The sequence below is a fragment of the Doryrhamphus excisus genome, linkage group LG15 (assembly GCF_037039965.1).
Source record: "Doryrhamphus excisus strain RoL-2023G ecotype Guam linkage group LG15, RoL_Dexc_Guam_v1.1, whole genome shotgun sequence".
NCBI classification, from domain to species: Eukaryota; Metazoa; Chordata; class Actinopteri; order Syngnathiformes; family Syngnathidae; genus Doryrhamphus; species Doryrhamphus excisus.
In genome coordinates this window covers 15,363,714-15,378,638 of record NC_136371.1, presented here as the reverse complement: position 1 = coordinate 15,378,638, position 14,925 = coordinate 15,363,714, and the positions used below count along the sequence as shown (strand labels likewise).

Sequence of the window (14,925 nt, the reverse complement as noted above, 5' to 3'; positions counted from 1 at the left end):
TTTGTCTCCCGTGAAAGCAGACAGCCGCCGTGACTTCGCTGATCTGCAGAGTGTCTTTCTTTTCTACCGTCTCTCTTTCCATTTGCACAAGCGTCACCTTCACTGACCACCTGAACAACAGGTAACCTCTTTTGTTTCTCTTTTTTTTAGCACATAAAAATATTATGAATGAAATGTTTTATACAGAAATAAAAGGCCTGTTTTTGGGGAACAACATACAGTATATACACATACATATATATCATACATAATGTAATGTAATAATATAAATATATACATACATGTAATGTATATAAATATATATTAAATGTATATATTTTAAATATATAAATACATTTAAAAGCAATCAAAAAAAATTGAATTTTTTTTAAAGTAAAAATTGTTTATCCGGCTTTGGTGAGTTTTATTTATTTCAGTACATCCTCACAGTATTTTCTATTTTTACATTCAGTAATACCACCTTTATTGCAGTAAATGGTTCCAGACCCAACCGGGGCAGATGAATTTCTTCAATATTTTGCTTGTGAGAGCAAAGAAAACCCATTTATGGCCTTCTAAATACAGTTTTTGAACATTATTAGAGCCCTCTAGACATGTAATAACACCCCTATAGTCACCTTTACACTTCTTTTACCCAATATAGTAGACATGATAATAGAAAATAAGACATAATACAGTGAAGAAAATAAGTATTTGAACACCCTGCTATTTTGCTATTTCTCCCACTTAGAAATCATGGAGGGGTCTGAAATTTTCATCGTAGGTGCATGTCCACTGTGAGAGAGATAAACTAAAAAGAAAAATCCAGAAATCACAATGCATGATTTTTTAACAATTTATTTGTGTGATACAGCTGCAAATAAGTATTTGAACACCTGAGAAAATGAATGTTAATATTTGGTACAGTAGCCTTTGTTTGCTATTACAGAGGTCAAACGTTTCCTGTAGTTTTTCACCAGGTTTGCACACACTGCAGGAGGGATCTTGGCCCACTCCTCCACACAGATCTTCTCTAGATCAGTCAGGTTTCTGGGCTGTCGCTGAGAAACACGGAGTTTGAGCTCCCTCCAAAGATTTTCGATTGGGTTCAGGTCTGGAGACTGGCTGGGCCATGCTAGAACCTTGATATGCTTCTTACGGAGCCACTCCTTGGTTTTCCTGGCTGTGTGCTTCGGGTCGTTGTCGTGTTGGAAGACCCAGCCACGACCCATCTTCAATGCTCTGACAGAGGGAAGGAGGTTGTTCCCCAAAATCTCACAATACACGGCCCCAGTCATCCTCTCTTTAATGCAGTGCACTCGTCCTGTCCCATGTGCATAAAAACACCCCCAAAGCATGATGCTACCACCCCCATGCTTCACAGTAGGGATGGTGTTCTTCGGATTGTACTCTTCATTCTTCTTCCTCCAAACACGCTTATTGGAATTATGACCAAAAAGTTCTATTTTGGTCTCATCTGACCATAAAACTTTCTCCCATGACTCCTCTGTATCATCCAAATGGTCATATGCAAACTTAAGACGGGCCTTGACATGTGCTGGTTTAAGCAGGGGAACCTTTCGTGCCATGCATGATTTCACATCATGACGTCTTAGTGTATTACCTACAGTAACCTTGGAAACGGTGGTCCCAGCTCTTTTCAGGTCATTGACCAAGTCCTGTCGTGTAGTTCTGGGCTGATTCCTCACCTTTCTTAGAATCATTGAGACCCCACGAGGTGATATCTTGCATGGGGCTCCACTCCGATTGAGATTGACCGTCATGTTTAGCTTCTTCCATTTTCTAATGATAGCTCCAACAGTGGACCTTTTTTCACCAAGCTGCTTGGTAATTGCTCCGTAGCCCTTTCCAGCCTTGTGGAGGTGTACAATTTTGTCTCTGGTGTCTTTGGACAGCTCTTTGGTCTTCGCCATGTTACAAGTTAAAGTCTTACTGATTGTATGGGGTGGACAGGTGTCTTTATGCAGCTAACGACCTCAAACAGGTGCATCTGATTCAGGATGATACATGGAGTGCAGGTGGACTTCTAATGGGCAGACTAACAGGTCTTTCAGGGTCAGAATTCTAGATGATACACAGGTGTTCAAATACTTATTTGCAGCTGTATCACACAAATAAATTGTTAAAAAATCATGCATTGTGATTTCTGGATTTTTCTTTTTAGTTTATCTCTCTCACAGTGGACATGCACCTACGATGAAAATTTCAGACCCCTCCATGATTTCTAAGTGGGAGAAATAGCAAAATAGCAGGGTGTTCAAATACTTATTTTCTTCACTGTATATATTCACACATGTTAGGACTGAAAAGCGTATGCAGTGTGTAGGAGTTTTTTTGTTGCACGGGTGTATGGGGCGTGGTCACATGGGCGCAGGTGGGTGTGCGTGCTTACGCACACGGAAGCCATAAAGGGCGCGCACTTGCTTGTGCAGGAGGTAGGAAAGAGGAAAGGCAGGAAGCCGTAATTTTTATAACCGTTTTGGCACACATTTTTTGTACATATTATACCCCAGTTGTTCACGCTCCTTACACTGCTGCATGCCATATGCCATTTCACCAAGCGTCTGCTATCCCGGAATGGTCTGATCATTATTGAATCTCATCATTGCAATAAAGCAGCGTCATCAAGACTGACTCATGTTAACCCTCTTAGGCGGCAACACAGTGACTATTGGCTCATCAATGCAACAAAGTAACATTGCTGACCCCAAATGACCAGTTCATTTAAGTTGGGCAAAAATGCTTAAAATTAGCTTATTAGCTTAACAGATAATATGTCCCATTAAAAAAAAAATCAAACCTCAATCTAGAATATCATCAGGGTCAGCCAAGGGTCAGAGTCAGGCCTTTCATAGTAGTGATGTGTAGGTATTTCGAGCTGTTATTTTCTAACCAATTTGATTTGAAATCAGGTTTAAAATGAAGCTGTGTGCTACAAGTGACAACAGCTTGTTGACTGTGTGGCCCCAAATGGCTCTTCAGCGCTCCATGCAACAGATAGTTCTTCGGGCCGGTATTCTATTATTGCTCGGTTCACATTTACCATCATATACACTACCGCTCAAAAGTTTGGGATCACTTGCAAATGTCGTAGTTTTCCAAAGAAAAACACAATTTCACGCATTTTACAAACATTTTTTTCAATTTCACAAACAATTAAAATGAATCAGATGATTTTCAAAGAAAGATCTACATTTTTGCATAGAGGCCTACTATCAACAACTGTCAGTCCTCTGCATCAATCTCCTGGTATGGCTGCTAATCCAAGTTCATCATTTTATAAGGCTAATAGATTATTAGAAAACCCATCTAAAAATTGTAACTAAAACTAAAATCTCTTACCATGCTGTTAACTACTCCCTTCAGAGAGCAGAACAAACTGGGTCTAACAAGGACACAAAAACGATGCACAACTGTGCAAGAAGACAAAAATTGCCTCACAGCTGCATTAAATAGTACCAATCAAACACCAGTGTATCAGTGTCAGTATCGACAGTGAAGCGGCGACCTCAGGATGCTGGACTTGATGGCAGGATAGCCAAGAAAAAACCATACCTCAGACCGGCCCAAAAAAATTCCAAGTGATCCCAAACTTTTGAGCGGTAGTGTAGTCATCTTATCTTGTCTTGGGTGTAATCACATGTTTTTGCATGTTTGACACTCAGGGGCCACAATTATTGAACCCATCTCACATCACACGCCGAGTCTTGCCTCTGGCCCGACGTCCTCCTCCTCACCGTTTGAACTCAGTGGCTCAACACTTAAGGACTCGTCATCAGGTCAGAAAATGTCCCGGCTAGCCACAAATGAAATGATGATAGAATGATTGTTGCAAGAAGTGTTTTTGTTTAGACTCCTTTCCACAAAGTGAGAGCGGGAGTCAGGTCAGCAGCCAAAGTTGTCTGAACATAGACACCCCACGGGCTGATATTGGACTCCCACAATTCCCTTCTTCAACCTCACCAGAGGGCCAATATTACCAGGACGTCTTACTAGCCCTGGAGAGGTGGTTCAGCCTCTTTGGCTGGCCGAGTGGGACACATCCCATCTCCATACCGCACACGCTCAGAAGGTATCTGCTGGTTTTTTTTAGAGTCACTTTCGATGTGGCCATGCCACCTGTTTGTCACTTTGATATGTTCTTTATTTTCAGAACGGTGTCCAAAGTTGAGCTGAGTCACACCGTCGGACTGACTAAACGTGTCAACATAAGTAAAGACACCAGGTAAAAACATTCTGGGCATGGTTTAGTAGTTTCAAACATGCTGAAAAAGTTACCTTCATAAAATAATAGGTGGTATGCACTGGTTAATGAAGTAGAAATAAATATTAATGGCTACATAGAAATTATAAGCAAATAGGAGTAATAAAACTGCTTGTTCAGTGATGACGAAAAAAGAAAAGAGGAATCAAAAGGATAAAAAAGTAAATGAGTGAGTAATAGGCGTACATAGAAACAAAATAAATAGATATTAAAAATAAAACAAAAAAATAGAATAAACAATAGAGCACATAAAATTAGAATATATAATAATAAAGAAATAAATTCAAATTATATTATATAAATTATTTTAAAGACAAAGCAAAAATTTAAAGTGTAAGAAAAAAGACGAATGAATCAATAATAGAAGTAAATAAAATGAGAATAAATAATAATAAATAGAAACAATAATGGAAAGCTCGAAAAAGATAAATGAGTGCATAATGAATTAATAAAATGAAAATAAATATTATTAAATATATTAAATATATATTAATATAGATATTTTGTATAGACAAAAATAAAAAATATTTTAAACAAGATTAGTGAATGTAAAATGTAAATAAAAATATGAACTAAGTTCAAATAAATAAAGATATTAAAGATAACAAAAAATGAAAGGTATAAGAAAAAATATGAATAAGTGAGCAATAGGAGTAAATACAATTAGGATAAATATAAACTAAAATAAGTTCAAATACATAAGCATATTAAATAAAAAATGTTCAGAATAACGAGTGAATAAAATGAGTATAAATAGAAAATATTTATTATTAAATATAAATACATTTGAATGAAAGAGATATTAAAGATAAAACAAAGGAAAAAGATGAATTGAGGGAATAATAGGAGGAAATAAAATACTAACAAATAATGTGGGCAGCGTGAGCAACCACAACTCCTACAATAGAAATTGATTCAATGACTAACCTGTAACTAGAAAACAGTAATGGCTTTAATAGCACCTTTTTTAATGCCGTTACTCCCAAATACTGAAGTAACATTGTATAAAGTACACATAATGCACACTAATACTCTTTTCCTAGGTCTACAGTGGAGATGATTCATTATCTGGCCGGAAGACGGATTCCCGATGTTCCTCATTGTCAGACCTTTTCCACGGATATAAACCGGCGCACCCAGCAGCTGCTCCACCAACATGGGGTCATACTTGCTTTTCTCAGGTAGACGTCCCGCTGCAACACTTGGTGTTAAGTCACCTTTGAAGGCTGCAAGTTGAAATAATGACAAATACAGAAAAACAAAGAAGATTTGTACATGTGTGTTCAGAGTCCAGGGGGCTTGTTTAGGTCACATCCGAGCTGAGTACCTACTTGATGTGGCCGAGTTCAACTACTGGTGCTCCTTGCAGGTATAAACACTGACCCATGTTACTTGAGAGCTCCTTCTGAAACTGAGTGTTCAGAGCCATCACAAACTTCTTTCAGGGCTCACTTCCAAATGCGCAAACCTCATTACCTGAAACTTTGGCATCGTTTAACACAAGAATACAACATTCCAGCTCCGTTTATAGGTCAAAAAAGTGGAAAAAGCGTAATAGGTCCCCTTTAAATTAAAATGAATAAATAATAGAATCCATTCATTCATTCATTTCTTTCATTTCTACCGGTTATCCTCACGAGGAAGGGGGTGCTGGAGCCTATCCCAGCTGTTTTCGGGTGAGAGGTGGGGTACACCCTGGACTGGTGGCCAGCCAATCACAGGGCACATATAGACAAACAACCATTCACACTCACATTCATACCTATGGACAATTTTGGAATGTGGGAGAAAACCGGAGAAAACCCACGCATGCACGGGGAGAACATGCAAACTCCACACAGAGATGGCCGAGGGTGGAATTGAACTCAGGTCTCCTAGCTGTGAGGCCTGCGTGCTAACCACTCGAATAGCAGCCCAATAGTATCCATATTCCATAATCCATAATAAAATAATCCAAATACAAGTCTTTTTCCATGTGATACAGTATTTGTTTTTTGGACAGTTATGTATAAATAATAAATAATAAGACAGCTGGGATAGGCTCCAGCACCCCCGTGAACATCATGAGGATAAGCGGTAGAAAATGAATGAATGAATGAAGATAACCAACAGCTTAATTTCATCTTATTTCAATGGGAGTCCTCTTCATCAACAGTGTTATTTTGTTTTAGTTATTTTTTCTTTTTCCTGTATTTTTTTGTTTCTTAATCTGGGCAACATTAAAATGTAAAGAGTAATATAAGGTGTATTTCATGCTTTTATTTCAGTCTAATGTGGAAGAACCTGGTGTGGACTACCGCTGTGTCAACTATGAGTCTCTGAGCAAACGATGCTGGACTGAAATGCTGCTGCAGATCTACAAGGTTTGTGCAATATTTAGTTTAATAATGTTTTAATGGAAATAGGAGCATTGAACATTCCTCTCCCCAGGTTTTGGTGTTGTCACGCGTTTCGGAGAGCAGTCTAAATGTACACCGGCAGAGATGTCGTGCAGACGACGACAGTATCCTTAACATCCACTCACTCCCCAGTAACCTCTACTCTCGCCATGAACTCCAGCTGCTCTCGTGGCTCAACCTGCACTATCGGTGCATGAGGGATACAGTGTGGGCTTCAGGTATCGGCATTTAAAATAATCTTGTTTTATACCGGTGCTTCTCAAATAGTGGGGTGGGTCCCCCTGGTTGGTGGTGCCGTGAACTATCGGGGGAACTTTCAATATGAGTGCAGACTTGCAAGCATGTATGAATTTGACATACTCGGCATGAAATTTGACTCTTGACTACGTGTGCATGTATTAGTGCTCTCCATTTTGTTGCATTTCACTTGTTTCAATTTCAGAGTTCAGGGTGTACAGTACAGATACATTTGTACAGTAAATGTTGGTTTATAAACCTCCTGTGTCCACCTCTTAAAATGGTGGCGTGCAAAAGTTTTGTGAGGACCAGGCAGCTCTTTATTTGACAGTGCACTCACATCTGTCGCTCGTCGACCCATTTGGAAATCACATGAGGTCGTAACAGTATATCAACAATAGAAAAACATAATAGTCTAAAGGTGTCAACTTAAGAAGAAAAAGTTACTAAAACTACATTCATCACACAGCAACTTAATACTCAAATGGTGTACAAACAGTATACAAACATGTAACAATATGGTTTAACATGACAAAAAACATTTTAAAGTTTTCCCTTAATGCATTTTGTTTAAAAAAACATTTAAATTCAGGAAAAAGCCGAAAGCAAAAATATTTAATTGGAGGTCAAGCAGCAAACAAAATGGTGGATGGTGTTGCAATGCTGCATCTGTCCACCTGAGGGAGCCAGAAGACCCAGAGCCCAGAGGGAGGCTGACATCATTGCAGTGCCCCAATGAATGCGTTGCAATGATTTGTACTTGTTTGTATATTTCTGAGATATACAATTGGGGTGTTTAGTTGCTGCGTGATGTTTTTAGTACGGTTAGTAAAGTGTTCTTCGTAAGATGACACCATGATTAAAAAATTGACAAGTTCATTGTTGGTGCACTGAAAGCTCAGGATTGGTTGATTAGTAGTCGTGTTGATTCGTTTGCTAAGTTATCTTGTTATCTTGTTCCTTCTACTCGCAGGCTGTGTCCCACCAGTGCGCTGGATCGTCAATTTTGACTTGGACTTGACGGATGGATTGGTGCTAGCTGCTGCGCTTGCCGCCTACTGCCCATACCTGGTGAGTATGTGTGTGGCCATCTCTGAATTTGGTAGATAAATGAATTTGGGATTGATTTAATCTCTGAGCTGCTTTGACTGAAGTGAAAATAAATTCCTCTGTTTGCACCATTATCCTGATCTGAACAAATTTTTCCCGCAATGCAGTGATCCCATACATTGCAGTTGTACGCGACTGCAGACGACGATAATAAACCACTCTTGTACAACAAGATTTTTGTAGAAAATACTGGCAAGTTGAAGCTAAATGGAAATCTAAAATTATAAAAAACTGCATAGGCCAGGGTGTGTTTTACGGTGCTTTCATGACTAATTAAAAAAAATTACATGTGCCACAAATTTGGAACATTTAAAAAAAAATTGTGCACAGCCCTGAACAGTTTGCACATACTTTGCACATACTTTGCACATACTTTGCACATACTTTGCACATACTTTGCACATACTTTGCACATACTTTGCACATACTTTGCACATACTTCGCACATACTTCGCACATACTTCGCACACACTTCGCACACACTTCGCACACACTTCGCACACACTTCGCACACACTTCGCACACACTTCGCACACACTTTGCACACACTTTGCACACACTTTGCACACACTTTGCACACACTTTGCACACACTTTGCACACACTTCGCACACACTTGGCACACACTTCGCACATACTTCACACATACTTTGCACATACTTCACACATACTTTGCACATGTATACTACCACTTTACTCATTGGCACGCAAAATGGCGCACCACTGTCGGGACAAAATGCATGCAAGTGTAAACATGGCTTTTGTACGATCCTGAATATTGGATTCTCCTGAGTAAAGTTTGTGTTTTATCGATCGATGTTTGCTGCTTTTAGATCTTGAGCCACTTTCAAAGGATGTACACGACAACTTCCACCCTGGAGCAGATTCTGCACAACAACATCATTGTGATCCAGGCCTTAACCACACTTTCTCTCAACATGGATCTGCAGGTAGGATTACTGTATTTACAGTATACAACTTTACTGTGATGGGCCACTCTTATATTAAATGATGGTGTGTGTGTGCAGCCCACAGACTTGTCGGATCCCAACCCTGTGCAAATGTTGATGCTGTGTGTGCATTTATATGAGAGGCTGCCTCAATACCGGCCCGTAAACACCATCACTCTCACTGGAAGCCTGCACAGCAGTCTGAGCAAGCAGGTAATACAAAGACTAACAAATTCTATTATCTGTCTTCATTATCATTTCGCTCTATTGCTGTGTACTTGAAGTAACCCGCTGTGTGTGTTTCAGGTGCAATTGACAAACCCCTCTACTTGCGTTGTCAAATACCGGGCATTTTTTCTTGGAGTGGATGCATGTCTGTTTTCTCTGCCTGGTGGTTCCACAGTCACCGTTCCTTCAAAGTAAGCATGAATGGAGTCCAATCACATTTGTTATTAAATGCTAATGGGGTGTAACAATACATGTATTCAGTACACATTAAAAGTGACGGACTGGAAGTGTACCTTGCTGTCTTGCGTGTACTTGGTAGCCGGAGTCATGGCTAGCGGTCGTGCAAGGATGGTATCAAATACAGCCTTGGTTAACGGCATTTATCTGTTCCAGAAGGTAAACTCAAACCAAAACGGACTCTGACCAAAGCAAATTTTCCCACAGAAAATAATGTGAATCCAATTAATCCGTTCCAGACACCCAAAAATGTTAACACAAAAGACATTTGTATACAATACAGTGCTCCCTCATTTATTACGAGGTATAGGTTCCCAAAATATCCTGCAATAAGTGAAATCCCACAAAAGTAGCCAACTATATTTGTTTACAATCATTGCAGTATATATGTTATAAGGCTGAAAAACCCATCACTATACACTTTATACACTTTTCTTAGACAGGTATTAACATTTCCTCACATTTATCTCTTGTTTAAATGCTCTCAAAGTAAACATTTTGTTAGAATTTTAACGAAGAAACTTCTTGGCTGGACACAAAAAATTATTAACTTGACTGTGGCGTTTTTGTGTCCTTGTTGAAGCGTGTTGCGTCTGTGTGAGCTGAGGGTTAATTACTTCCAGGTGTGCTGCTTCAACCTTTCTTTGGCGTGTCTTGGGGGTTCGACTGACTTTGGGTGCAGTGTGTTTTGTCGGCATTATGGTTGTTGTTAGTGGGGGACGACTTGCAGCCATGTAGCATTCTGAGTCACATGTTTGGATATTGTTTATAATATTAGTGCAAACAGCTCACACTGTTCGCTAGTTTGCTAGCCTTGTAACGCCAAGACCACAACAGAAGGGTCTACAGCCAATCAGGACCTAGAAGACGACAGCACTCAACTTCCCACAATGCAATTTTTTGCCAGGCTTGGCCTGTGACAGCGTTAAACTGTTTTTTACAGCACTGAAATTGGACTAAAAATATTCCACAAAGGAGCAACTGAGCACTGTAAATAGTTTTACATGCAAAAAATGGTGCAAAAACTAAACATTTACACAGCAAGTATTTTAATACGCAAGTATTTGTATGACTGCTTCACCTTTCTTGGACGGTAAGGCCATTAGGCAGAATCTAACCACCAATTTATCACTGTCACTTCCTTAACATTGATGAGGGACACTCACTAATCACAGAGATTGTTGTTGGTTTCACAGGACAAGCACGGAAGTGACAGTCCAGCACTACTGCTCCTCGCTGCAAACGAAGGAAGCTGTCCTTCTGCTCATCTCACCCTCAGCTTCTGGCCGGCATGGCGCCACTTTGGTCTTCAACGTGAACATCCACGTCAGCCAAATCAAACCCACAGTGAGTGAACCATTTATGATGATTCTACACAGGTTGTCCCTGGACATATAACATATACACATATAACGTGCATTAGACAAAAAAAGTAATACTTTATTAATACAGTTATCCATGGCCACATTGTGCTTAAAATTTTGTGGCTTCACAAAATATTTGAATAAATGTTGCTGTCATAACTACCATATTAGTCCAAAATACGCATATTTAATTTAATCTTACTTTTATGCCTAAATTGTCAAATTAATCGAAGTAAAATACAAATATAAGGCATTCAAAGATGTTGCAGTGACATGTAGTCAGTAATGATGATATTGTTTTGTTTTATGTTTGTGGTTTTATGTCTTAAATGGCTTATTTTCTGTTAATACATCCACTATATTGGGTCATATGAGTGTACTACAGGTGTGTTCTTTTAAGTCATAAGGGCCCTAATGTTAAAAATTGTATTAAGAAACAAAAAAAAAAGCTTAAACTATTACAGTTTTTCTCGATTGTTTAAACACATTTTCTGAAAGGATGCCTCATATTCTCAGAACTCTACACACAAATCAAAAAATCACTCACACATTTCTGAAAACTCCTCAATTCTCCTGCAAAATGAAACTTTACATCCAAAACAGTCTTCATTCTTCTCAAAATGGTGTTTTGTCTCCAAATGACGCACACAAACCACTATATGAACAAACATTTAAATGAACCAGTTGAACGCTGATGTGCTCAGTGTCAAACACTGTGATTACATCATATTCGTCATGACTCGGGCCTTTTTGTGTTCAGTGTGACACTTCTTGCAAAATATTTTAGAATTGTTTTTTTGTATTTTTTTGACTTTTTTTGAACAGAAAATAACACAGAAATACATATCTTTTATTTTTAACAGAAAAACAATGTACAAAGTGTTCATCACAGCCAACACAAAGTTCCCCATACAGTGGTCTGCATCTAAATATATACAGCTTCAGTTAAAGAAAATAATAATAATCATAAACAAAAAATCAATCAATAACAAAGCAAAAGACTATCCTGCATCACGTCTTCTGTTTGGGTCAGGCCACAGCACAAATATCGTCTAGCATGGCGAATCCAGCCATGGAAAGCATCTGCTGGAATCTCTCCACATGCATCTTCCATAGCTTGGAGAAGGGGATTGTGTGTTTGTGGATACTGACACTTTATCCAGCCTCCCTCATTGTTAGACCAAAGTGGCCCTGATCTCATCACAGATTATGGCCCTCATCCTTCCTCATCCTCCTCCTCTCATTCTCACACCTCCGGCTCTCCCTCTAATTTCAATGTTGGCATCCATTGTTCCAAAACAGAGAAACTCACCTGTTGCCGTTTTATTCTAATTGTAAAAAGGTGTGACAGGTGTTTACCCATGTGATGAGTCAGTGTGAATAATAGGAATATTAATTTTACTGTTTTGAGTGGCATTGTGCTCTTTGTGAAAACAAGAAGTTTACTTCATGAAAATTGGGCCAAAACTCAGAGAATTGTGTGTAGTGTTTTGAAAAAAGTGTGTTGTAAAGCAGGAGTTGTGCTTATAGTTTAGCAGACTTGGTTCATGGAGTTGGTGCATTGGTTATATGTTGTGGTCATTGTGTCTCAGGCATCACAAATTGTGTGTAAACAATTGAGAAAAACTGTAGGAAAGCAGGAAGTGAACAAATGTAACAGTTACTGATTGTAAAAGTACCAGATGGAGGGGTAGGATTTAATAAGCTTTGCTTCTTCCTACTCCTTTTGGACATGTGGAACTGGGAACTGATTATGGGATGCACTCAATTGTTCAAATGGTCGCGGTTCAGTTCATTTTGTAAAACATAAATGCAAAATATAAAAACCATCATCAATATCAAACACTTTTGGGATGGCGAGGCAGCAGGTCCTCTCTCAGGTCTCCTCTTCTCCAACACACGTAACGCATTTAGAATTGAATGTTACAAATGGTGTATATACAATGAACAAGTGTTTAACACATGGTCTACACACAACGCACATACTCACCACAGCGCCTTGCGTTATCTCTTTCTTATCCTTCTAGAAAAGTGTCACATGCATATCTCCATGCTATGTGCTTAAAGTGATTAAACTGCCAATCACAAACCCGTTCGAGAAAGAAGCAAACTTCAGGTAGGTGTTTAGCATCATGTCCATTTGAGTCGTGATAAATGATAAATGTGTGTGTGGGTTTAGGGTGATGCTGGTGGAGATGGCGGTCAACCCGCTGGAATCGGAAAAGGAAATGGAGAGTCTCATTCAACAGGCGTCTTCCAAAGCCAAGTAACGCCAGCACAACACAAGCTCACACTCTCAATTTCATGTTTACGGGGCGAGTCTGCAATTAGTAAATTGCAATGTATTGTTATACGTATGTTTTTACACAGCGGTATCGCTCAGTCTATCCGCGGCCTGGAGTTATTTTCAAGTTCACTCACATATTGGTGTTGGTCTTATTTTGCACAATGTCAAGGTCTGTTTATGAAACTGTTTATGACATGCATTACACGAAATGTGTTCATTCAGTACGTAGGATGTGACCTGATATTAGTCTGTGGGAAGCAGCTGGATATCAGCATCACTTCAAAATAGCTTATTTAAAAAAAAAAAACAGACTCTGCTTTGTCATTGCCTCCTAAGACAGGGGTGTCCAAACTTTTTCCAATAAGTGATTATTATTATTATTATTAGTTGTAGTAGTATTAATAATATTACTATTAATATTATTAAGTATTAATAATATTAATATACTAATATTAATACAATTACTATTAATATTATTAAATATAATATTAAAATATTATTATTATTGTCTTTTTTGTAATATGACTTTATTCCATAATAATGTTACTTTATTCCCATCATATTATAACTTTTTCCCCAACCTAAAAAAAAAAGAACTTTACCCATATTGTTTTGTTTCTCATATTATTACGACTTTATTACTTAAATTTTATGCTACCAAAATGACATTATTTTCTTCACTATATTCCGAGTTTATTCTTGTAAAATTAAGATTCTTTTTCTCATTAGAAGATGACTTTTTGATGACTCTGTGAATATTTTGACTTTATTTTTGTAAAATTCCGGCCGTTTTTCCATTTCTGCAGTTGTTTGGTTTTAATTTTCCAACTATTTCAGCTTTTTTTTGTTCTTTTTGTAATTTTGAATTTATTCTCATAATATTTCCATTTTGTTCTCGCAACATAACTTTTTTTGCAACCTAATTTTCTTTATTTGTTGTTTTGTTTGATCTTCATATTACAACTTTTAAAATTTATTTTTGCAACATTTAAATTGTATGCTGCTAAAAATGACATTTTTTTTCTTCATAATATAAAAAAAATACAATATATTAACCTATTCTTGTTAGATTGAAACTTGTGTCTTAATATTTGTATGTGTAAAAATTCTGCTGATTTTTCCATTTTTTGCTGTTTTTTTTTCAGTTTTTCCTGTTAATTTAAAGCTATTAGTTTTTATATTATATTTTTAGAATTTGCCACAGGACAATAAAAAAAGACAGCTGGGGCACAATTTGGACACCCCCGTCCTAGGATGACGTCAAGTAAATAAAGAATACAGATATACGTAAATCTGATACCCGTGTTTACACAAGGCATCGTTCTTTCTTGTGCTTTCTTTCAGGGAATGGGAAGATGGGAAGATGACTTCAGAGATGAGCTGTCAGGAGGAGATGGAAGGAAAGGTTTCATTGTAGTTTGACACACTTCCTGGAACAAGCAAGCACACAACCGCATCCGTTTATATGTGGCGGCCCGCCGCAATTAATGTTGGACCGCCACAGAAGTATTTGGAGCTATATGCTCACTCATGTTTTGCATGGTTTCACAGAACAAGTTATGTTCTCATGTTCTGCCCTGGGAAAATAGGACATTTGGTCACCCTTGTGCAGTTGTTGTACAGTCGTTTTTTTCAAAAATATATATAAAAACATATTTAGAGTATAGCAACATATAGCAAAACAATTAATGCTGGTTCGTGGTTAAATATGACCTATTTTTAGTTTAAAAATATATATATTTTTAAATTTGACTTATGTTTAGTTTAAAAATATATATATTTTTAAATTTGACTAAAAATATCCATATTTAAGCAACTAGTACATATTTTTGCCAAAATGTAGGTATTTT

The 14,925-nt window shown here is 37.9% G+C and overlaps 1 protein-coding gene across 1 annotated transcript in view; it reads left to right on the top strand.

The window, feature by feature from the left end:
* The window catches only part of LOC131104395 (cilia and flagella-associated protein 47-like), a 52,820-nt gene that overhangs the window by 18,536 nt on the left and 19,359 nt on the right, over positions 1 to 14,925 (top strand). Inside the window, exons 29-45 of the mRNA XM_078796829.1 lie at positions 21 to 121; positions 2,913 to 3,013; positions 3,666 to 3,779; positions 3,853 to 4,072; positions 4,154 to 4,225; positions 5,308 to 5,445; positions 5,552 to 5,633; positions 6,532 to 6,627; positions 6,695 to 6,881; positions 7,874 to 7,971; positions 8,843 to 8,959; positions 9,038 to 9,172; positions 9,266 to 9,378; positions 10,621 to 10,771; positions 12,816 to 12,904; positions 12,968 to 13,054; positions 14,420 to 14,475. Coding sequence (XP_078652955.1) covers positions 21 to 121; positions 2,913 to 3,013; positions 3,666 to 3,779; positions 3,853 to 4,072; positions 4,154 to 4,225; positions 5,308 to 5,445; positions 5,552 to 5,633; positions 6,532 to 6,627; positions 6,695 to 6,881; positions 7,874 to 7,971; positions 8,843 to 8,959; positions 9,038 to 9,172; positions 9,266 to 9,378; positions 10,621 to 10,771; positions 12,816 to 12,904; positions 12,968 to 13,054; positions 14,420 to 14,475 — 1,957 coding nt within the window. The remainder of the gene's footprint in view (positions 1 to 20; positions 122 to 2,912; positions 3,014 to 3,665; positions 3,780 to 3,852; positions 4,073 to 4,153; positions 4,226 to 5,307; positions 5,446 to 5,551; positions 5,634 to 6,531; positions 6,628 to 6,694; positions 6,882 to 7,873; positions 7,972 to 8,842; positions 8,960 to 9,037; positions 9,173 to 9,265; positions 9,379 to 10,620; positions 10,772 to 12,815; positions 12,905 to 12,967; positions 13,055 to 14,419; positions 14,476 to 14,925) is intronic.